This window comes from Lissotriton vulgaris, chromosome 10 (assembly GCF_964263255.1).
Source record: "Lissotriton vulgaris chromosome 10, aLisVul1.2, whole genome shotgun sequence".
Classification (NCBI taxonomy): domain Eukaryota; kingdom Metazoa; phylum Chordata; class Amphibia; order Caudata; family Salamandridae; genus Lissotriton; species Lissotriton vulgaris.
Window position 1 is genome coordinate 106,239,345 of NC_141698.1, and position 23,054 is coordinate 106,262,398.

The 23,054-nt window shown below is 44.4% G+C and overlaps 1 protein-coding gene across 1 annotated transcript in view; it reads left to right on the forward strand.

Annotated features, from left to right (window-relative positions):
• The window catches only part of EIF3B (eukaryotic translation initiation factor 3 subunit B), a 265,490-nt gene that overhangs the window by 72,470 nt on the left and 169,966 nt on the right, over positions 1-23,054 (forward strand). Inside the window, exon 5 of the mRNA XM_086940624.1 lies at positions 8,358-8,486. Within this exon, the coding sequence (XP_086796750.1) occupies positions 8,358-8,486 (129 nt within the window). The remainder of the gene's footprint in view (positions 1-8,357; positions 8,487-23,054) is intronic.

The following is a 23,054-nucleotide window of genomic DNA, read 5'->3' on the forward strand; positions in this document are numbered from 1 at the left end:
CGTCGGTCACAACAGATTCATGAATGGGAGTTGCACCCACAAGTTCTCCAGCCATTCTTCCAAAGGTGGGGGCATCCACAGATAGATCTGTTTGCCACCCACGAGAATGCGAAATGCCCAAGCTTCGCCGCCAGATTTCCACACCCACAATCGGAAGGAAATGCGATATGGATGAACTGGTCAGGCAGATTTGCGTACGTTTTTCCGCTTCTCCCACTCATTCCACTAGTTGTACGCAAGCTCAGACAACAGTCTCTCAAACTAATACTAGTGGCACCCACATGGGCATGTCAGCCGTGGTTCACCACGCTACTGGATCTCTCACTGGTTCCACATCAAAAGTTACGGCTCACGCCATCCCTGTTAACACAGAACCATGGAGAAATAAGACACCCAAACCAACTGAATTTGGCGATCTGGCTCCTGAGGTCTTAGAGTTTGGTTACTTAAACCTACCACAAGACTGTATGAACATAATTAAAGAAGCTAGAAGACCCACTACCAGAGCATGTTATGCAGCTAAGTGGAAAAGATTTACAATATACTGTAACAACAATAACATTAATCCACTGGATGTTTCCATCCAAAATATCATCTGCTACCTTCTACACCTACAAATGTCCAATTTGGCTTATTCTTCCATACGCCTACATTTAGCAGCAATCGCGGCCTATTTACAAAATAGACAGCATTTATCTCTCTTTAGAGTACCTGCAAAAAAAGCATTTATGGAAGGATTAAAACGAATAATCCCACTAAGGTTACCACCTGCACCAGTATGGAACCTAAACGTGGTCCTTACAAGACTTATGGGTCCCCCTTTTGAGCCTTTACACAAGAGTGAACTGCAATTCCTAACATGGAAAACTGCCTTCCTTGTTGCCATCACCTCTCTCAGAAGAATAAGTGAAATACAAGCATTCACAACAGAAGAACCATTTTTTCAAATCCACCCTAACAAAGTGGTTCTTAGACCCAATCCAAAATTCCTGCCAAAAGTCATTACTCCTTTTCACCTTAACCAATCAGTAGAGTTACCAGTGTTTTTTCAAAAACCGAACTCTGTTGCAGAAAGAGCTCTACACACCTTAGATGTTAGAGCTCTACTATACTACACAGACAGGACAAAATCATTCAGAAAGACAAAACAACTATTTGTATCTTTCTCTCCCCCACACAAGGGCAATCCCATTTCTAAAGGAGGGATTGCCAGATGGATTGTAAAGTGTATTCAAATATAGTAACAAAAAGCGAAGCGTACACTAACAGTTCCTTCTAAAGTGAACTCCACTCGCAAACTAGGAGCCTCTATGGCATTCTTAGGAAACATACCATTAGAGGACATATGCAAAGCAGCAACATGGTCTACAATACGCACCTTCACGAAACACTATTGTGTTGATGTGCAAGCCAAGCAGCAAGCTGCAGTAGGCCAAGCTGTACTTAAAACACTATTTCAGTATGCTGCAACGGATACAAGCGACCACCGCTAGGGGAGACACTGCTGCACAATCGTTGCTAAATGTACAATCTGCAGCTCATATGCCTCGAACGAAATATGCTACTTACCAGTATGCATCTGTTCTTGGCGTGTAGAGCTGCAGAGTTGTACATGCCCTCCCGCCTCCCTGGGACTTGTATCCGTTCCAGTACTCATCTTACTTAGATGCACACGCATGGACATTCTTTTCTCTTTTCTTCTTCTAACTCCATCATTTCCCATCATGGCGAAAAACCATCTGAGGATGGAGTCGATGACCATGCGCAGTATTGTCCAAGGGAGGAGTTGCCTATCTCGTGACTACAAAGACTTCTTCCAAGAAGACAACAACCTACAATCATCCGAGCCCAACACCAGTTGGCGATCTATTGCTAAATGTACAACTCTGCAGCTCTACATGCCAAGAACAGATGCACACTGGTAAGTAGCATATTCCTTTTGTGAAGGTGGTTTTTGCATTGTGTGTTTAGAAACCACTCTTTTAGAAGTGGCTGGGTGGTTTTTATGTTCTAACATTTTGGTGTCTCTGCCTGGTTGTGGATTGACTGTCTGGATTTGAATGCGATAAGCTCTGGGGAATGTCTTGACTCAGGGGAGGAGGTGAGACAGCAACAGGCTGACCTGCATCTGGAGTGTAGGGGGGACGAGTAGCCCTTGGAGGCGAAGAGGCCTGGGCTGCTGCCATAAAACAATGGCTCTATCGCCTGCTGAGTGATTGAGGATCCAGACCCCCACTATTCAAGTAAGGTGTCTGTGACCAGGAGACACCCAGAGCTGGTTTGGACAGGGGTCAGTGCCCCACTGAACACAAAGAACTTCAAAGATATTTAGGGGTATAACTAAGAAAGCTGAAACCCCTGAACGTTGGAATGGAACTGTTAAAGACTATAAAAGATTGAAACTACTTTGTGGTCAAGAGGAACCTCTGCCTAGGAAGAAACAGCTGAAGGAAAGGACTGACCCTTGCTGTGTGTGCTGAGGCTGGCCTGCAGTTTGCTGATTTAACCAAGGAGAGGCTAAAAGGACTTTGCTGCGTGCTGTTCCCTTGCTTGAAAGGACTTTGTTGTGTGCTGTGTCCTGAAGTAACTGATCCCCAAGGGCCCGAGGAGAGCTGGCTTCCTGTTGTGGGAACTCAAGAATACACACGTTTCCAGGTGTCTCAGCGACGCGGTCTGCGTGTGCTTTTTGCAGCCTGAGACCCTCGTAAGAATTGCCTTGTTATCGTGTGCATCCAGAGTCCAGCTGAGTCTGAGCGGCGCTGTGTGCATGTGCTTAATGCAGCCTGAGACCTTCGTGAGGATTGCCCTGTGACCGTGCACACCCGTAGTTCAAGTGAGTCTCAGCGACTGTGTGTGTGTGCGTGTGCGCGCGCCCTGTTGCAGCCTGAGATCTTAATCATTGTCCTTGGCCCGGACCGGTATCCCCAGAGGAGCTGTGCCGCTGGCCCGAGTCTGCCTTTGCCGAGGAGGGGCCTCGAACCAACCCCTTCGGGGGGCCCCCTTAGTTCCACTGCCCAAAATCCAAGAAGTCGTATCGGAGGCCCAAGGCGCGAGGAGAGGAGAGTGAGGTCGCGCCTCCCAGGTAATGCTCAGCGAGCGTGTGTATGTCGCCGCCTGGGGCGGAGTGCGGGCTCCGAGAGAAACGCTCTTGGTCTTCCCCATTCTCGCAGTGCGAGCCTCCGCACAAGCTCGTATTGTGGTCCGTACTTGCCGAGGAGTGGCAGTACTGGGGCCGGAGTGTGGAGCTGCACTTAGTTTTACACCATACCCGTGTTGGGGGCATATGTTGGCAGAAGCTGACAGCGAGTCAGTACGAGTGGCATAGAGACAGTCCAAAGCACCGTGATCAGTGCCAGAGTACATTACGGTTGCATTTTTTTTTGCATTACGAACTGCCTGGTTGTTGCATTACGCATTGCATTATTTTTGCATAACGAACTGCCTGATTGTTGCATTATTTTTGCATTACGAACTGCTTGATTGGTGCATTACGCATTGCATTATTTTGGCATTACGAATTGCCTGATTGTTGCATTACGAACTGCATAGCATTGCATTAGGACTGCATTGGATCATAGAGAATTGCTCATTAATACTGCAAGATCCTACAAGGGTTTGCAGGCCTAATAACCGGCAAGATGAAATATTACAAATACGCATATGTTGGATTTTTATCGTGTGGTCTCATCGTAGATCTCTTCATATAAACCTATAATATTTTTAGGTCTCGCGACCTATTTTTAGGTCTCGCGGAGCGGGAATTCAAGTGGCGAAAACATCTTCAAACCAAAGGGCTTTCAGCCCCGCGGTTTTATGCTGTTCACGTGAACCACGTGATAACAGGCACGCGCATTCAGGGCCAGCCAGCCCAGCACATCAAAGGGCTTCTCCTCCCCTAATTATTCATGGCCGGCCGCAGGCCGGCCGTACTTTCAGTTTCCCGAAACGGCTTCTGCTCACCTAATTAGGGGAGGAGAAGCCCTTTGATGTGCTTCACACCAATGCGCCTCACAGTCATTCCTCTTGTTTGTATTTGCTTCGGCTGCCATTCTCAGACTCCACGATCTGCTCATGTGCACAAGACGCTTTACACATTACACTCATCTACCTGAAGTGGGAGTTTTAAACAAGCAAAGCTGGTCCTTCTGTACTTGCAGTTTCACTTCTAATGTGTGTTCCACGATCTGCTCATGTGCACAAGACGCTTTACACATTACACTCATCTGCCTGAAGTGGGAGTTTTAAACAAGCAAAGCTGGTCCTTCTGTACTTGCAGTTTCACTTCTAATGTGTGTTATTTATCATGATTTTTAGCTGAGGTGTATCACGCTTGTTCATGAGTTTGATCTTTTCATACTGTGAAATGTTTTCTAAGTTGTTTTTGATTGTCTTACCGCTGGAGGTCTCCCTGTGCTACATTTAGCCTCTGACACATGCAACGCCACTCGCACATGCAACGCCACTCGCACATGCAACGCCACTCGCACATGCAACGCCACTCGCACATGCAACGCCACTCGCACATGCAACGCCACTCGCACATGCAACGCCACTCGCACATGCAACGCCACTCGCACAATAGGTCTCGCAGTAGGAAAGTTGGAGATATTGGTTTTGTAAATGACAAAGCCCTTTATGTTTTTAACATGCAAAATAAAAATAAAAGGCATTGTTATTTGCAATTGTAATAGCTCCAACTTTCCTACTGCGAGACCTATTGGCAACACCAGTGCTTGTTTTAGGTAACTCTTGTGGAGTCCATTTGTTGTCATCATTGGGTTGCTGAGAGCGTGGTTGCAAATACTTTACACATTTGCTTCGATCAGCCTGTCTGCTCGTGCCAAGCTACCGAGGGGGGGGGGGGAGGGGAAGAGCAGGGGCTATCTGAGAAGCTATCCTTCCTTTCCCTGACTTGGAAGCAAAGGTCCCTGTTTGGCCTAAGGTGGTGGGCCCGGGGGGGAGAGCAGGGGCTATCTGAGAAGCTATCCTTCCTTTCCCTGACTTGGAAGCAAAGGTCCCTGTTTGGCCTAAGGTACCTACCTTAGCCAACTAAAGACCCACAGTTCTAACAGGTGGCATCTATAAGCAGCCCCGCTCGGTTACTCCCGAAGCGGAACAAGAACGCCACAGTGTCTCCTGCCAGCACGTAGGTCGTTGCTGGAATAAATGTCTGGGATTATTTAAAAATGAGAAATTTGCTGTTAGTGTCCACCAGAAAAAGCTTTACTGAAAGTAAGTAACTCCTAGTTCTGGCAGCTTGGCGCTGTGTTGTGTTCGCATGTTTCTGGTCTGGCTTGCTATTGCACCACCCTTTTGAGAATGGCATGTGAGTTTTTCCAGCATCACTGGAGAACCTGTGTGTGTACTTTACATAGAGCGGTAAAGATGGTTTGGGTAGAGCTAAGCAGATTTTGCGCTCTGACCTGGAATCCACAGACTAGCTTTCCTGCGTTATGGGAGCTAGTGTAATTATCTGCAGTGCACGAGGATGTAGTCTGCAAACGTTTTGGAGAGGGTTTCTTGCTTGTGATTTGATAATCTCTTTGTTTGAATGTTAACTTTGGCTTGGAAAAAATTAAAGAATAGTCGGGCCAAAGTGTGTACTCCGAGGTTAGCCTCCCCAAAACAGTTGTGGCAGCTAGCTCAAAGTTTATCAGAGGTTTCACCTAATGTCTATTTTAGCCATCTTGACCCATAACAACTGGTGCAGAATTTTTAGATACTTTGAGGTAGAGGTGATGCTTATAATAGATGGGAAATAGCTGCATATGTTGTTCTATCACAACTGGCTGTTAAAGGTGGGCTCCCCTCAATTAGTCTCGGACCACTGTTGTGTATAGCCTGGGGTTCTTTATTGGTGTCTGCAAGTACCATTTGCAACCTGCTCTGAAGCTAACCTTCTTAGAGGCTTTCTGTGACATGATTTCTTATAAGGCCTGGTCGCCACCTTCGTATCTGGTACAGTCAAATTATGATCTTTATGCTTATGCACCAGGATGTGGCTCAAGAATTGTTCATCCTGTGTGGAAGCTCGCTGTCCAGGGTTTTGTGCTGGGGAGCTTTATTTTCATTCCCACTCATCTCACCTTCGGCATTCTGCACATGTTGCTACTTCTGACACTGATCCCCCTTGCTATGTGGAAAGTGTGGTGGGACCAGGGGCAGGTCATTTTAGTGTCTCCAGATTGGGTTTAGGCCCCATCTGATGCTCTAAACCTTTTAGGACCTTCTGTCCTGGCATCGATTACCTATCAGCAGCTTCAGCTTGTCTTTTGTTTGTCTCATCAGCTTTCTTAATTCTGATCACCTGTATGAGGAGTTTCCCAAAAGGGCTTTCACATATATAATCTGCTCCATTTATCATGCTCCAGTGGGACCTCCACGTACATGTGTGGGTCACCCCATGTGAGCTGTTTTAAAGCTGTACTCTGTGGCTCCTTACTTTAAAAACTTTGTTCCTCACGCGTTTCCTTTTTTGTGTCGCATTAGTGATCAGCATGTTCTGTCCGTTCAACCTGTATACTACCTGCTTCCTTGACAAAATGTATATCTAAACATATGTGTTATTTCTTGTGGCAGTAGATTTGGCTATACTTCCGTGTTAGGGTAATCTACTACACTTCTCACATTATTTTCCCCTGCACCTATCAAGCAAGGCGGAGAGAATGCACTTGTTGGAACAATGGCATACTTGAGTTTCTTTGTTCATTGGCCTCGGCTGTACTGCATATATGACCAGCTTTTTGTTTGCTTTGCTGATATGAAAAATGGAAGAGTGATCTAGAAGTGCACCTGATAGACCAGTTATCCTCCGCATTAAACTGTGCTATGCTTTGGCCACAAATGAACTTCCCAATATCCTTGAGGCTCAATCCACTGGGGTGAATGATACGACTACAGCCTTACCGTGTTTGGTCTTTGACATTTCACAAGCTGCTGCTTTGGTTTCTACCTATACCTTCACCAGGCATTACTGATAGGATTATCTGGTCGGCAGGGAGAGCCATTTTGTCTTTAGTTCTACTGGTGATACTCCTTGTGTAAGTGTACTTCGCAGACTCCCCTCCTTTTGTTGTGGTACTTGTTTGTTATTGTTTTAAAAGTTGTGGAATATGTAGGTAGAGGTAGCTGTACGAAAAATAAGTTGCTTACCTTTGGTAATGCTCCTCCCTTTGGGGGATTTACTAGCTACCTGCAGAACGCGCCATGCTTGCCTGCCTCCCCATTCTTTGGGATGGACGTTTGGTAATGGACAAGGCTTCACGCTAGAAGTGCTTACTGCCTGTAATCATTTTAACTTTGTCAGACAAGTGCCAAATCTATAAGTGTGGAAGAATTAAGGTAAACTGGCATAATTGCATAGGAGTGGTTCTATAAGCAGCTTTGTGTCTTCATGACTGGGCCAGGACATAGTCCTGTGGAGAAGTGTGGCTCACTGGTTAGAGGAGTCAGACCTGGAAGCAGAGGTCAGCCCGGGACCAGGGTTCAATTCCCGGCTCGGCGGGGTCTTGAGTCTTAAAATGTCCATGGACTCGACAATTCTCGCCCCGGTGCCTACTCGATTCACGGGTTCACACTCTGCGACTCTGGGCAATAGCTTGCTTAATCTCCACAACGGCCCCTCGCGGCGGGATGCCTGGCTTTCACCTTGCGGATACCCTGCCGGGGTTATCTCACAGGGGAATACCAGGACGGGTTCCCTAAGCAAGCGCTTAGAAACCGGTTGGTGATTTGCGCTATATAAATTCCTGTACATTTACATTTACATTAACATAGTCCTGATGGAGGTGAGTAGTGTCTGCTTATGCACAAGAGCTAATGTAAGAGTGGGTGGGTCCAGTTTACACATGGGAAAATTGACAAGATGAGGAATCTTTGGGTGGATAGAGTATTCACCCCAAAGAGCAAAAAACATAGGTAAGCAGATTATTCATTCCTGCATTAAAAAACTAACCGGTGTGGAAGCCTTTTTCTGGTTTGGGATTAAAGTATTGGGAATTAAGCATCCATTGTCAATCTTTGTCTCACCTGTGGCAAATGGTCCATGTTGAAATAGTGCACATTATTTTTACTCGTATATGGGAACATTTGAACTGGAACTGTGCTTTTGAACCCAGTAATCTTTATCTCTGTTCAAAGGTAAAAATAGACATTCCTGGGACTTAAGATACAGACAATTTAAGCAGTTCAGCTGTACATTTGACTTCTCTGCTAAAATTATATTTTCAATAGTATAACAATACAAGCACACAACCTTTTCATATCTTGCACTTTTTACTGATTGGTATAATTAGTCTCTGATCAAAATATTAAACCGGCTAGGTGTTTACAAGATGTCTTTTATGCCTTGATTGCAGGGAAATCTGACCTATTGGTTGGAGGATGCTGACTGTAGGGATCAGTACAGTGTGATTTTTGAGTCTGGAGACCGTACCTCCATCTTCTGGAACGATGCCAAGGAACCAGCTCTAATTGAGGAGAGAGCGGTAAGTTTATGTAAAGCATCTACTAGTTCATTATTGCAATGTTTCTTCATTTCATAGGAGGTGTGCCGTTCATAAATATGGGTATTTTAAGATCCTCTTAAACATTTGTATCTGAACGTCATAATAGAGCTGTTGCCACGTAAAACTATATTGGCATGATATTGAACTTAGAGTTTTGACGGAAGAGGATTGACAATTTTTCAATATCTCACTTTGAGCTTAACGTACAAACACTATTTTATCTCAAAGGTTACATGTATAGCCCTGCATGCTGTGTGAAGGGGTGACTAGTTGCCATTTAGGGTATAGAATATGCATCTCCAGACTGGCTCTCTTCAGAGGACACCCATTCAATTACAACAAGGCTTTAGCTTACAGACATCTATCCCAGTTTTAAACTGTTCTTGCCACTACAGTAAAACTGAGTATGAATTGCAGCTAGATATGGAATCATTGTATGGTCGGCGTTGTACACATGTAATTATTTTAAGTGGAACAACTTTGCAAGTTTTTACCTCTACATTAGGAATTTTGAACCCCAAAGTTCATTTAATTTCAGATTCGGATTGGCGCGGAATTTCACAATGACCCTCACCCTTCATCCCCAAATAGCTGAGTTTACTTTTCATTAATCTGTGTATCATTGGTGAACCAAACAATCCACTACATTTGCTGACAATACAAAACAATCAAAACAATCACGGTTCTAGTAACATAAATATAGTTATCTTTCAGTCCAGTGGCTGTTCTACATTTTTTTACAGGCGTTCATTGTTCCAACTGTAACACATTACTTGCTGAAAAAGCACTTCGACCCCCCCTATATAAATACAATTACACTATAATACAATACATTATATTTCTAATAAACTCCTCATCTTTATAGCCTAGCGTGGATCTGGGACGCTATTTGCTTTCTTCATTTACTAACAGAATCATTTTATTTCTTGATTGCTTGTCGACTTGTTAATTATTGAAATAGATTGCCTGGGAGGCAAATCATGGGTAGTTTGGTTAGCAAATATTAGTTTATGGTTAGGCCTCCTACCCACTTAAATCACACACTGCTTTTGCCAAGTTCACCAACTGCTTCAGTCGTAACAAATCATCAAACGCCCTTTATTTCAAACTCCTGGCTACCAACATGCTGGCTTCGATGTATCCTTCTCAGCACCCAAAGTCTAGAACGGTGCTGATTTCGTCCTATTTCATCTACTTTTAAGGTTACATGTTAAGGGCTACAGATAAGAGCCTTTTCTCCACCACTGATCAACGTTTACATGCTCTTGTAGCTTTAAGTACTGGCGTAGTACAAGATGCTCTTCCAAAGGTATGTAGACGATGCCCAATTTTAAATTACTTAAAGAGCATCGGTTAACCACTAATATATTACTAAAAACAATGACCCTGCATGCCATTGAATGATGGAGACGGATCGTAGTTTTAGGTATTACAATACCCAAACTCTGCTGTTTGAATAAACCTTAAGCCAGTGGCTACTTGTGATTACATCAGAGCATTACAAATGCTCCTAGTATCCGTTTAGCTCGACATAAATTTTTTCAGTGCTGGGGTAAGGTATCATGCAAATAGCTTACTGATGCTACTTACAGAAACCACATCCCCTTGTTACGCTGCAGTCAGGAATTGTAAGAAAGAGCCCTCTGCGTGGTTGCCCCAACGTTTTGCTAAACTGCTGATGTACTTTGACTAAATGTGCCCTGAACTCCTGCCGAACAGGTACTCTGGACCCATGTTCTTTCCCTAAACTGCATGGAAGACAAAACCCAATTGGTATCTCTGGCCACAGGTCAGTCCCTAGTAAATGGTACCACAGGTACCCAGGGCACTCTGACCAGAGACGGTCTCCAGGGGCTTCAGCACTTATACTGTGCCACCCTTTGAGGCCCTGTACCTTTACACAGACACTGCCTTTGCAGGCTGCGTGTTTTGGTGCAGAACAAAGTGTAGAGTCGACATGGACACATCCCTGTGTAACATGCATACAACCCACTGCCCTAGCACAGGTCAGCCACCCCTCTAGCTGGGTGCACTATATCAGTGGTGAGGGTACAGGTGCATGAGCCCTGTACCCCTACAGTGTCTAAGCCAATTCTTAGACATTGTAAGTGCAGCAATGCCATTAGGAGTATATGGTGCAGGGAGTTTCTCATTATGAACTCCACAGCACCATAATGGCTTTACTTAAAACTGGGCAGTTTGGGTTCATATTTCTCAGCACATTAAACCCACGCTGATGCCAGTGTGGGATATAATGAATTCCCCCCTCCTCAACTGCGACCGGAACTGGTAAGAGAAATCAGAGGCCTTAAGGCACCTTTGCACCCCAAAAATAGAGAGTAAGGTGCTATTTACTTTTACCTCTGCCGACCTTTGGTGTTCCACTGGACTCTGTGCACACTATACCTCATTTTGGTATGGTATATCTAGAGCCAGTATATAGTATCTTGTCATCAAAAGAAAATCAGTGAACCAAAACAAGGGCAATTCCTTAGGACTCAAACTCCAGAATGTTGCTGTGGGCCTGAAATTCAGAGTACTCTCAAATTGAGGTTTTAAGGCTAGTCTTTAGTTCAGAGCTCCCTACTTGGTATAGTGATAGAAATTTCCCTTCTAACAGCCAATTACACTACGCTCTGTACAAAAAATATGCAATAAATACTTATACCAAGAGGTCATATTAGTTAAGTGCAGAACATGTGTACTGTCTGCAACTCCGTAGTCACACTTTTGACAGCAGGTGAAGACTATGGCCTGATTTAGATCTTGGTATATGGTTTACTCCTTCACAAAATTGATGGATATCCCCTCCGCCGAACTATAAATCCCATTATATCCTATAGGATTTATAGTTTGACAGACAGGATAGCCGTCACTGGTGTGATGGAGTAGCCCGTCCACCGAGATCTAAATCCAGCCCTGTGTTAGGTGGTCTTGGGCCTAGTCGATGGTGGCGTTCGGGGGGTGGCGGGAGATAGAGGAGCCGTCGGTGACCATGGAGTGCATTTTTGTACGTGTAGGAAAGTAGGATCTGCTTTCATGCCCCAACCCCCCACCCCCACACATTTTTTGCTTTGTGTCAGTGTGTTTATGACCTAGTCTGCTGGGATCCTCCTAATTAGGGGAACGCAGTAACAGTGCTTTCTCCCCTATACTGACATGGTAAGTACTTTGGTACCTCCACAATTGGCAACTGGTGTGCCCTTGTAAGTCCCTAGTATTTGATACTAACATAACTGGGACATTGGTACACCCGGACTCTCCCATGGGCTGCAGGATGTTTGATGCCACCCATGGGAGTCCACTTAAGCTGTGACTACAGGCCTGCCATTTCAGCCTGTGTACAGTGGTGCTTACATCTCTCATGACCGGTGTATTTCTTTATATCTGAGGTGACTAACCTATAAGCCACCCTTATGGCAGGCTTTTCAGTCCTGAGGCCAAGGTGCTTGGTTAGAAGTGCGAGGGTGCCCCTGAATGAGCAGGACACCCCTACAAACCTCAGTCGATTCACCAGGCTTTGTAAGTGTGGTCAGCTATTTTTAGACATATAGTGGACATCAGTCATTCCGAGATGTCTAACTATAAAGTGGCTGCTCCGAACGCTGCCATGTTTGGTATCAAACATGTTTGAAACATACCCCAACACAGATTCCAATGTTAAAGTATGATCCCATGCACTGGGTGAGAGGGCCTTAGGGGACCCCCCGTACTTCCAGTAACAGGCTTTCAGGGTCTGCCAGCAAGCTAGTGCTGCTAGCGACCACAGACATGATTCTTCGCTCCTGCTTCTGAGCCAAGCTCGAGCACAGGAAGGTTAAACAATATGTTTCCTGTCACAGGACTTAGTGTATTGGGCTGGAGTGGGACGCTTGCCAGTGCCACTAGACTGCTTTGAAGGGTACATTTGATGCCCTCCTTGCATACTCTAGTTTGAACCAGTTCAGGAACCGTTGGTTCGCGCTCTGGCATGAAACTGGACAATGCTCATAGGTGTAGCCTCCCCTCTGTCCAGCTCCTCGTCTGGGAGGGATCCTCGAGTCGTTCCAAGACTTTCCTTAGAGTACTTAAGGGCTCTGCTGTGAGTGGGACCTCAGATTCATTGTGGGACAAGACAACCCTGAAACTACATCGCTCTTCAATTGTCTGGATAGTTGGACTTCATTGGAAATCGACTGGAACCGAAACTGCACCAGGGAAGACTGCTGCGGCTCCTGGTCTCGCTGTTCAAGTCTTCTTCATAGTCTGTGCTTCACCCAGGTTCTTCAACAGACCTATGGGCATCAAGAATACCTGAAGAAATCTCCATTGGAGTAGAGGAGTCACTCCCCTGCATTTGCGGGCACCACAACAAAACTACGACCGTCGCTAGGTCCAGCGGCAGCGGTGGTGGTTCTGCAGCTCCCTAGAGGCACAATCTGTCTACTCAGCAATTTTGATGAAAGTATCCCTCATCTGGTCTACTGTGACCCAACACCTGTGCACTGAGCCGGCTTGCCGTTGCCAAGTCTTGTTGGACCTGCACGCCAGAGATCTTAGAGCTACAAGCAGCTCTAGGAGGTCCTCTTGCGGCTCCTGTGCCTCTGACTTGTGGGTCCTCCTGAGAGTCTTCTCTTGCTTCAGTGTGCTCCCCTGCTTGCTAGGGACCTGCTCTGACTCTCCTGTTGGGTCCTTGCTGATCCCAGCTGTTGCTCCTTTTTGTTTTCCACGCCAGTTGGGGCTACCAAGACTTGTTTGTGCTCCCACCAGACACCGATCACCTAGACACCATCATCCGATGTGGGTAAGCTCATGAACGCCTCCTGGTCTTCCTCAGCGTCGCCTGGTCCTTGCAGCGACGAGGTCACCGTCATTGTGTTTCCGTGCTTCCTGGTCACATCTGAGTGGCATAGACTCTGTCCCCTCTGCAGGTTCTTCACTTACAGAATCAACTCTTGGATTCTACCTGACACTTTTGCAATCTTCTCCAGAGGCATCTTCAAAATCTTCCATTGCAGTCTATGGCAGGTTCCAACGTCATTTTACCCCTATGCACCTGGTTTCCCTGCCTGGGGCATCTATTGGTGGGGTGGCTCTCTAACCTTCTGTCCTCCAAAGGGTTTCTTCGGGGTCCTCCAGGAAGAGTCCTTCTTTCAAACTGCAACCACAACTTCTCATTGACTTCCATCGGGCAAGCTGCTGTGTTTCCACTCTGCACACAGCCTCCGTGGGTTTCATGGGTACTTACCTTGTATGGTTTCTTGAGTCCCCAGGTCCTCTGGGTCTTCTGGTCCAAGTCCTGTTCTCCTTTTGCAGTTCGCGTTCCACTTTCTTAATATATGGTTTGGTCTCCCCCTGAAGACCAGTGTATTTGTGCTACTTGCCTGATTATTGTAAAGTATTCTTGTGTATTGTGTTATCTCCTGGTAGGAGATATACCAATGTGTTGGAGATATACCAATGTGTTAGTGAAAGTGTGTGTAATAGAGAAGACCTATTTTTATAAAGACTTGTGTTATCTTTTCATCTAACCTGCCCCACATAATAAAGTTGGTAAAGAAAAGCAGCTTTACCCGCCTTCAAGATAAGCCTGAGAGCTGCTCTCCACAGCTGCCAATCTCAGAACTTTGAAAGGGTATGAAAGACCACTAAAATCACCATAAGGGTTGTCTGGATTAGTGCAAGGTGCATCACTTAAATAAGTGTGCACTATATACTTAGCCAGCTTCTCACAATACATGTTATAGATTTACTAGGCATAATAATAGCATATTGAGCAATAGAAATGTCATTCTGCAACGCAAGATCTTTACCAATAGTCATTTTTGTAAAATATCCCCGCCTCCATGTGGGGATCCAGAACACTTCATTTATAAATGTATCATGTACATATATGGGAGATAAAAAGCCAGCCAAATGCCAGCAGAATATGAAGTATTGGATTAGATTTTTTTCTGAATACTTTCTTTGACTTTAAAAATAACATGAACCTCAATTGCAGCATCTGCCCTCACGTTCTGCAATAAAGAACACATTTCTAAATTCCGAGATCAAGTCCAATAAAGAATAAATTGCCCTGATACCAAAATACATAGTGTACATTATACTGGAAGTTGCCTCACAGGCTCTGTCCTTTTTTCCGGGTTCATGCTGACAGGATCTTGGAACACTTCTTGTGTTGCACAACTCTGTCCTGGTTTTTACTTAATTCAATGTGTTTTACTTGTTTGAAGCTTTCCCATTTTCTTTTTGAACTGAATGTCAAATTCTTGTCTATGCTTCCAATGTTTGTGAGGTGCCCCTACTATGGTTGTAGTGAGGTTGCCTCAGACTAATGTGATTTATATTTATATATACATTGGGCTCAAAGATTACACATTTTGTGATAAGAATTTTAAAATCCCAAGAGCTAGAGAGGAGATCTACTCCATGGTGAAGCCCGAAAACATCAATGTGAAAGCAGAGAAGACCAACATGCAGAGTGGTCTAGGAATATGTTCCTTCTACTGAGACCGAACCGTCTATCAAAAGACTCTGAAAGAGGGAGACTGAAGAAAAGAAGAGGCTGCTTCGACATTTCTGCTCGACGTATGTTTTAATGTCAAGGCATGGGGACATATCAACATGTTCTCCTTCATTGACCAACACCACTGCAGGTTCGACGCTGAAACATGGATACATCGGTCAAAGAATTAAGTCTCAATCCCAGGCAAGCTTTTAGCATGGAAACATATGGTGTGAATGAACCCCGTACCAAACTGTTAATCGATTAGACCTTTAATGTTGAGATATTCCTCCTTGCAGTGTTGGATATCATGCTGTTTCTCATAGTAGGTTATGGTTTGCAGATTCAAACTCCTCTTACACGCCTACTTCACCAACCAGTTCTCAAGTAAAGCTGTCGCCCATTGGCTAGATCACAACCTTCGAGAATGTTTGGCTGAGAGATATGGCAAAATTAAACCAGTTGAATTTCTTCAGAAATAACACTGCAGCCTCACTCAGCTCATAGGCCTGTTATGCTTGGCATATAGATTTAGTGAACTGGATTAGGATTTTTTTTTTTCGCGTTGACCAAAATTGTGACTCCAAGACTGTTAAAAGTAAAAATACACACTGTCCGAGAAGGACCCAATATCTCTTAATCAAAAGCCCAAACCTGACTTGTGATAGTGCCTGCAGTAATAGCAAAAACATGCTTTGTGTTCCGGTATATCTGTTACTTCTGAAAGAGAGAGCAGATTTAAAGAGGTAGCAAGGAGTTAAGTCTGTGGCAAGGTGGTAACTGCTTTCAAGTTGTGCAAGTACTTTGGCGCTTTAGAAGGTGTGACAGAGGGCTTTGGGAGAGAATGCAAGGCTTTGATGATGACCGAAACACATAGACATTCTTGGTTATTGTGTGGAAAGGGCTTTTACTCTCCAGTTATGTCATTAGCTTCATAGTCTCAGCAGGCCTATCCATTTCTTTGTTCTGCCACGGTATCTCTCCGAAGTGATCTTGGTGGCTGTGCCTCACTTTCCTAACACTGGACACAAATTTGAAGACCATGAACCTTCCTTTCACTGACTCTATTCAAAACTCTCCTGGAATGAGGCAGAGGCACTCAAGGCTGTAGACCTTGAGGAAAAGAAAATGTGTTTCAGGTCTTAATAGTGGTGCTTGACTGTTGCTACCAGCCAAGGTGGTTCAATCCCCACTTTGGTCATAACCTAACACCCAAGGTCAACAGCAACAACAGTTGACATACTACAGATTATCTACCAGAAACAGACGAAAGCAGCAACATTTTTCTTTTTCTTGAGAGACAGGCCCATTCTGGACTGTAACTGCTCCACTGCCCTGGTAGGAAGGAGTATATCATTCCATTCAAAAGAGGCAAGGTGTAAACTGCAACAAGTCGATTTTACAAATTATTTAGAGCATATATTTACCTCTCAGAGGAAAAGAATCAGTTCTATGGGTTCATAATGGGCAAACTGAATTTTCACTCTTCAGAGTTTTGTAGTTTGGTCTGAAATCAACATTGTGGACTTTTCCCAATAGCACTGCAGTGGTGGTGGCGTTTTTCACAGTTTGTCTACTATTTTTCAGGAAATTCTCCTTATTGACCAGATTCCTTCTCAAACTGCTGGCCAGAAGTCTTCACTTCTGGGGTTGATGGCTTCCTGCATTGTCAGTCCAATTACGAGGCTTCATGTGAGGATCTACGCCTGTGCTTGGAAGATCAATAGGAAACAATTTGAGAGAACTAATCTAGTCTCTTCTTTAGTGGTGGTACAGGACGTTGAATCTACCATTTTGACTATGCCTTCCATCTCAAATCATTGTGACAGGTTCCTCCCTGTATGGATGGGAAGGCCATCTTCAGAGCTTAATGGGCCGGGCATGTAGTCCAACAAGGCCCCCTATGTCTTATCAGTGTGTTGAATTTGATAGCCTTCCTTGTAGCTTTAAAGGCTTTTCTACTTTCTCTGACAACAAATGATTCTAATTTTAAATGGGCCATGTGACCGGAGTGCACTAGTTCAACAAACAAGGGGGTTCCACGTCCTATTCGCTTTCTCTTGAGGCCTCCGCAATCTCAGTTCAGTTCAGTAAAGCTTTATTCGATTTTTGTTAAATATAAAATCATAAAAGATATATATATATATATATATATATATATATATATATATATATATATATATATATATATATATAGATACATAGACATCATCCATTAAAAAAGTCATTAAATTAGTGCATTTGTCAGAACAAAGCATTACAAAATCAAAATCAAAATTAGTTTCCAGTAATCTCCGCTTCCTCAGGATGCTTTTTAAAAAACATGCCATGACCATAATACATTTATCGTTACCTAATTGTAATAGACTTAAATACGCTGGTCTACATTGTCGCCAGTAACCCTGTCTCAAATATTGTTTAATCCACCTTCTATGTTCATAATCATAATATTTACAGAATAAAATCAAGTGGAAGGTGGATTGTATGGACTGGTTATCACATGGGCATGGTACCAGGGTTCTTGACCAGTCATTTCTTACTGGAAAAGTTATTAACCGGAAAAATAATTCAAATCTGAACCTGGTCAATATAAAGCGATCAAAGCCCACAACACAGATTAATAAATAAGGTTGATTTGTCTGGCTATTCAATGTCATTTGGTGCTGGATTACTGTGCTTTTCGTAAGTTCACCTGTTACTCTCAGCGTATTAAAGTGGGTCATGCATAATCTTTTTAGGCCCTTCCTTGAAATTCCACTGTTTGATTCAGGGTTACTACACAATTCGGGTCTTTGCAAGTCAGTGAATGTATTCTTGACATAAGCTAGCCACGGGATACTTTTAGCTTTGTCCAGGACCATCGAATCCTTTAAATTGTCCCTGTAGAGACCCAGGGCTTCCACAGTCCATACCCTGTGCCAAAATAAAATTGGCTGTAGTTTTATTAGGTCGGAAATATGTTCCATCCCTAATTCTGCATGACAGTTAAATACAGGCGCACCCTGGGGAAGCGATAACAAATATCTTAAAAACCCGTTTTCGGCTATTTGAATGTAGGATTCGTCCCGGATTCCCCAAATTCCGGCCCCATATAGGGCTATGCTCCTACATTTGGCCGTATATATTTTTAGCAGGATTTCGGGTGGTCTTTTTCCTAGTTGTTTTGCAAAATTCATTAGGGCCACTATAGATTGTTTGAATAGTCTTAGATTTTATGGCTGCCACTCATGAACCTGAACCGTCCAGTAACACCCCCAAGTAAGAGAAGGTTTTGGTACACTCAATTGAGAGGCCATCCGTCTGGATTGTCTTACATTTGGCACGAACTTTCCCACATTTAATCATGAAAGACTTTTTGGCATTGACTTTTAACCCTCTTTTTCCCATAAATTGATTGTATATTGCTAGTGCCCTCCTTGCGCCTATCAATGTGCGGGCCATAAGCACTGCGTCATCCGCATAAAGGAGTGAGACGGCCTGCTTCTTACCATATCTGAGAGAATCTATTGTGCTGGCCTCCAATTCCCCCTCCAAAGCGTTCGTATAGATGGAGAATAGGAAAGGGGCCAGCACGCAGCCCTGTCTCACCCCCTTCTTAATGCGAAAGGGCCCTGTGCATTCTCCCTTTTTTCCGTGTCTTACCCTAGCCATAGCCCTGGTATACAGCTGGCGTAGGAATTGTATTATGGCCAATTCCACTCCTATTTCTTCCAGGGTTTGCCATAACTTCGCATGATCCACAGTCAAATGCGGCTGTGAGATCAACTAAGATGGCATATCAGGATTCTTTCTTAGCTTGGGTATATTTCCCCTGAAAGATTACAAAATTAAGAACCTGCTCCACCGTGCCCATCCCTTCTCTAAAGCCATATTGGACAGGACTTAAGATATTATTGTCACTTGTCCAAATTTGAAGTTTCTCTAGGATCACCCTCCCTGCAATCTTCATAAGGGAATCTAATAGGGAGATTGGTCTATAATTTACTGGGCTCTCTCTGTCTCCCTTTTTGTAGATCGGTATAATTACCGATTCGGACCAGGTTTTAATAAAACCCATTGCACAACAAGCCTGCAAGACGCGCGTACAGATCGGAGCCCACAGATCGGTATTCAATTTAAATATATCATTTGGTATTCCGTCTGGGCCCGGGGCCTTACTTCCTTTGCTCTTATTTATTGCCATCACGACTTCAGTATGTTGAATTTCTATATCTATCGGTGCGTGTTCCATTAGAGGTACTTCCACCTCCGATATCATTTTAGCGGGGCCATCATTTACCCCGTCCTTTTTATATACACTTAGAAAATAAATCAATCCAAGTGGATTCATCAATGGCAATCTCTATTTGTGTGATGTCTTCCTTTTTAAAGTATGTGGCTTTCACTGCCTGCCTGAACAGTTTGGGATTTTTACTTTCCGACGCACTTACTAGGTTAAGCCATGCCAATTCCAACCTCCTTTTTTCTACGGGACCTTGCTTGATTGTATGCCCTTCGGCAGTCTCCTATTAATTTGTTATCTATGGGTTTATTACTAAGAGCAGTTTTAAGCTTGTTATGGGTCTTTGTGCAGTGGGTATCAAACCATCCAGTGGTCTTATCACGAATATTATTGTTAGTTTTAGTGAGAGATTCCTGTATTACCGTGGTAATATTTCCATAGGCATCCAGAATTTCTTTGTGTGGAATCTTCATCCAGGCAGACCTGGATATAAGGCAATGTCTTGGAAATTATACCCTTATTTGTTTTTATAGGATTTAATGTACTCCACTTCAATGCAAACCCATTGTTGCGTGCCAATGTTATACTTTGCGTCCATGCCAACGACTCGATAGTCTTAGATTTATTCCATTGCGGTAAGGATAAATATAGGCTAATTGGCAAATGGTCACTAAGGCTATTCATATGCGTCTCATACCTCTCTACCCTATTGGCATGCTTATTAGGAACTAGTATAAAATCAATCACCGACTGGAAACCCCTTGATAAAAAAGTTGAACTAAACTCCACCATTGGGGAGCACATCAAGTTTGCAAACCCAAAGTCCAGGGTAGCCATAATGTCGTTCATTTTCTCTCCTTTCTCCGTGTGAGTTAAATGATGATTTGAACCACTGCTTTCTTCCCATTCATTTTCTCGGGAGCTACACATCAAAGACTTACATATACTAATGTTAAAATCCCCTCCCCATACCACAATTACATCTCTGCTATTGACAAAGTTTGCATGAATTAGGTCTTCCGTAAGATTAGACATTACCTCTATAAAGTTACCTTTACTAGTGTTATTATAGAAGTTTACCACCACCATGTCCAGGCCCGCCAATAGCTGGATAGAGACTATTTGATAATAGGATGTATATTTCATCATTTTTATCCCCCGCACATTCATCAAGTTGGAGACATAGACACAGATACCCCCTTTGTCACCCATGCGTAGAGGGCACTGCTGGGATGTTGAAGGTCTTATATCCATCTATGTGTGTGTCCCCAATTAACCATGTTTTCTGTATACAGAGGATATCAAAGTCATGTATAAACTCAGACCACTCAATGTTTGAGATCTTATTCTCCAGACCATTTATGCTGGACAGCCAGTGCATGACTTTATTTTTTAACTGACTGTAATCCTCTGTCACTCCCTCTTTAAGGGGTGGTACATTTCCTAAAACTAAGACCAGGGATGCTGATTGTGGCGGTAAATTGAGTGTCTGTAGTTTAGTCCGGGAGCTGTCAGGCTTGTCAGCAGGATTTACCCCTCCACCAATACATTTGGGGGATTTATCCTAGGATTACTCTGTTCTTTGGTATTATTACTCTGTTCTATACCCTCTTTTTTAGCTGGCTCACACTTTGTTTTATTCGGTCTTAGTTCCTTCACTATACAGGTTGGTGTCGGACATGAGGGAGGTTTACTGGTTGTCCCCTGCTTATTTAGATGTATAGCCATACCCCCTCTTTGATTTTCGGAAGCTACATTTACTGCCCCAGATTTATTATCAGTGATTTCCTTAACAAGATTATCTACCTTTTCATTTAAGGCCTTCAACCTCTCAATGATAGGCAGTGTAAATGATCGTAACAAATGTTCTAGATGAATTATTGTGCCAGCCCCATCGCTTACCGCCGATTTTAATGGTTGGTGAGCGGTCTTGGCCGGGAATTTTTGAATTACAAGTGAAGCGTAGGGGGTGTATAAGGTTTTTCCAACGCTTTCTTCAGGAGGGTTTTTACCATTTTATTGGACGTTCTAGGAATCTTCGCCTTCCTGCCCACTTGCCGCCTCCCTCCCCTCTTCCTTTTTCCCATTTGTTTGGAGCAAGCTGTGCTAATCTCATTTGGCACCGTTTTACACTTTAATTTAATCAGACGAAATTCCTCAGACAAAATACTATTACATGATGACAAGCTATCAACAGTGGTAGAATCAGTCACATCTAAATCTGGGTCCTCATTCGAAGATATTAAATTAATTTCAGGGTGGTTTTGTCTATCAGCATTTCTTATTTCACCTAGAGATGACCTTTTAGCACCAGCAAGGTCCAGAGACAGCCGTTTTCAGCGTGTGCGATTTCCTTCTCCAATATTACTGCAGCTTTGGTAAAAAGCTATCCAAAGGCCCTGTAGTAGTATTAGCACCGGTTGCCATAGGGTCGATTGTCTTCTCCTTCCTTGGTTTTTGGGCCATTCTACTTTAGGCCCTAAGGGGTCCAGAATGCAAGACACACAGTCACGGGCGTTCAATTTGTCTCACTAAGTTCTTACCAGTATACGTAGCCAGGCTTTGGGGGGGATGGCCCAGTCCAGTCTCTTTCTGCCTCGGAGGGCCACAGAGGGCCCGCCCTTTGCCTGGGCTTAGCCCAGCTAGTCCCGCGCGCGGTCCAGCGTCGCGGGGGCTGACCTGGGGTTAAATGCGCCTCCGGGCGCGGAAGTATCGTTGGCGGCTTCCACCGCTGTGCAGCATGGGATTTGTAGTCCCCACCTCCACTCTGCGGCCGCGATGGCTGTTGCGGCGGCGGGAGGCGGAACAGAGGGCACCAGCGGCCCCACCGGGAAAACACAAGGAGCGTCCTGCACCAAGGAACAGGTAGGGAGCAAAGCAACAAGTACTCCCGTAGATTTTCAGTGTTTGCCCGCTCTGCCGGTGCTGACCTGGGATTAAATGCGCCTCCGGGCGCGGAAGTATCGTTGGCGGCTTTTGCCGCTGTGCAGCATGGGATTTGTAGTCCCCACCTCCACTCTGCGGCCGCGATGACTGTTGCGGCGGCGGGAGGGGGAACAGAGCACCAGCGGCCCCACCGGGAAGACACAAGGAGCGTACTGCACCAAGGAACAGGTAGGGAGCAAAGCAACAAGTACCCCCGTAGAGTTTCACGGCTGTTGGCGATACACTTGCTCCTGTCTAAGCATTTCATCTTCTGGGTTTTGAAATTCTCTGGGAGACATGTCCAGCAGATTCGTTCTAGAAAAACACAAATAGGTTATTGACGATTAAGGCATTTTCTCGAATTATGGTCTTTCTCAAATAGATACGTTAATAACCTTCAGAGTGCGGCTACCGGGATCACTAGGCAATTCCTTTCATATCGACTGGCCAAGTTTATCTTTGCTTTTCCACAAAAAAAACTGATCCCACCAATCCTGACGAAATTGCGTTATGCCCACATGCAGATGACTAATTGCTCCCTATTGGGCGAAACAATGCGGGTTCCCAAAACTTCTTTCCCTGTTCTTAAGCTCCCACAGAAATCTTACATGAAAACCAAATTGCTGCTCAGGATGCGTTATGTTATGTTTTATGTTATTAAAGGTCTTCTATAGCGCGCAGCTACTCCAAAGGAGTGTCCCGGCGCTTTGTGCTCCAGACCTAGGAGAAGGGAACAGACAAAACATAACAGTGAAAGGATAAAAAGGCAGAACCAAAAAATGGGATTAAGACTCTAGCGAGTAAAGAGCCAGGTCTTTAGACTCCTCCTGAAAGCGAGTAAGTTGGAGGTGGAACGCCAAGACAAAGGTAAAGAGTTCCACAACTGAGGGGCCAGCAACCTAAAAGAGCGTCCTCC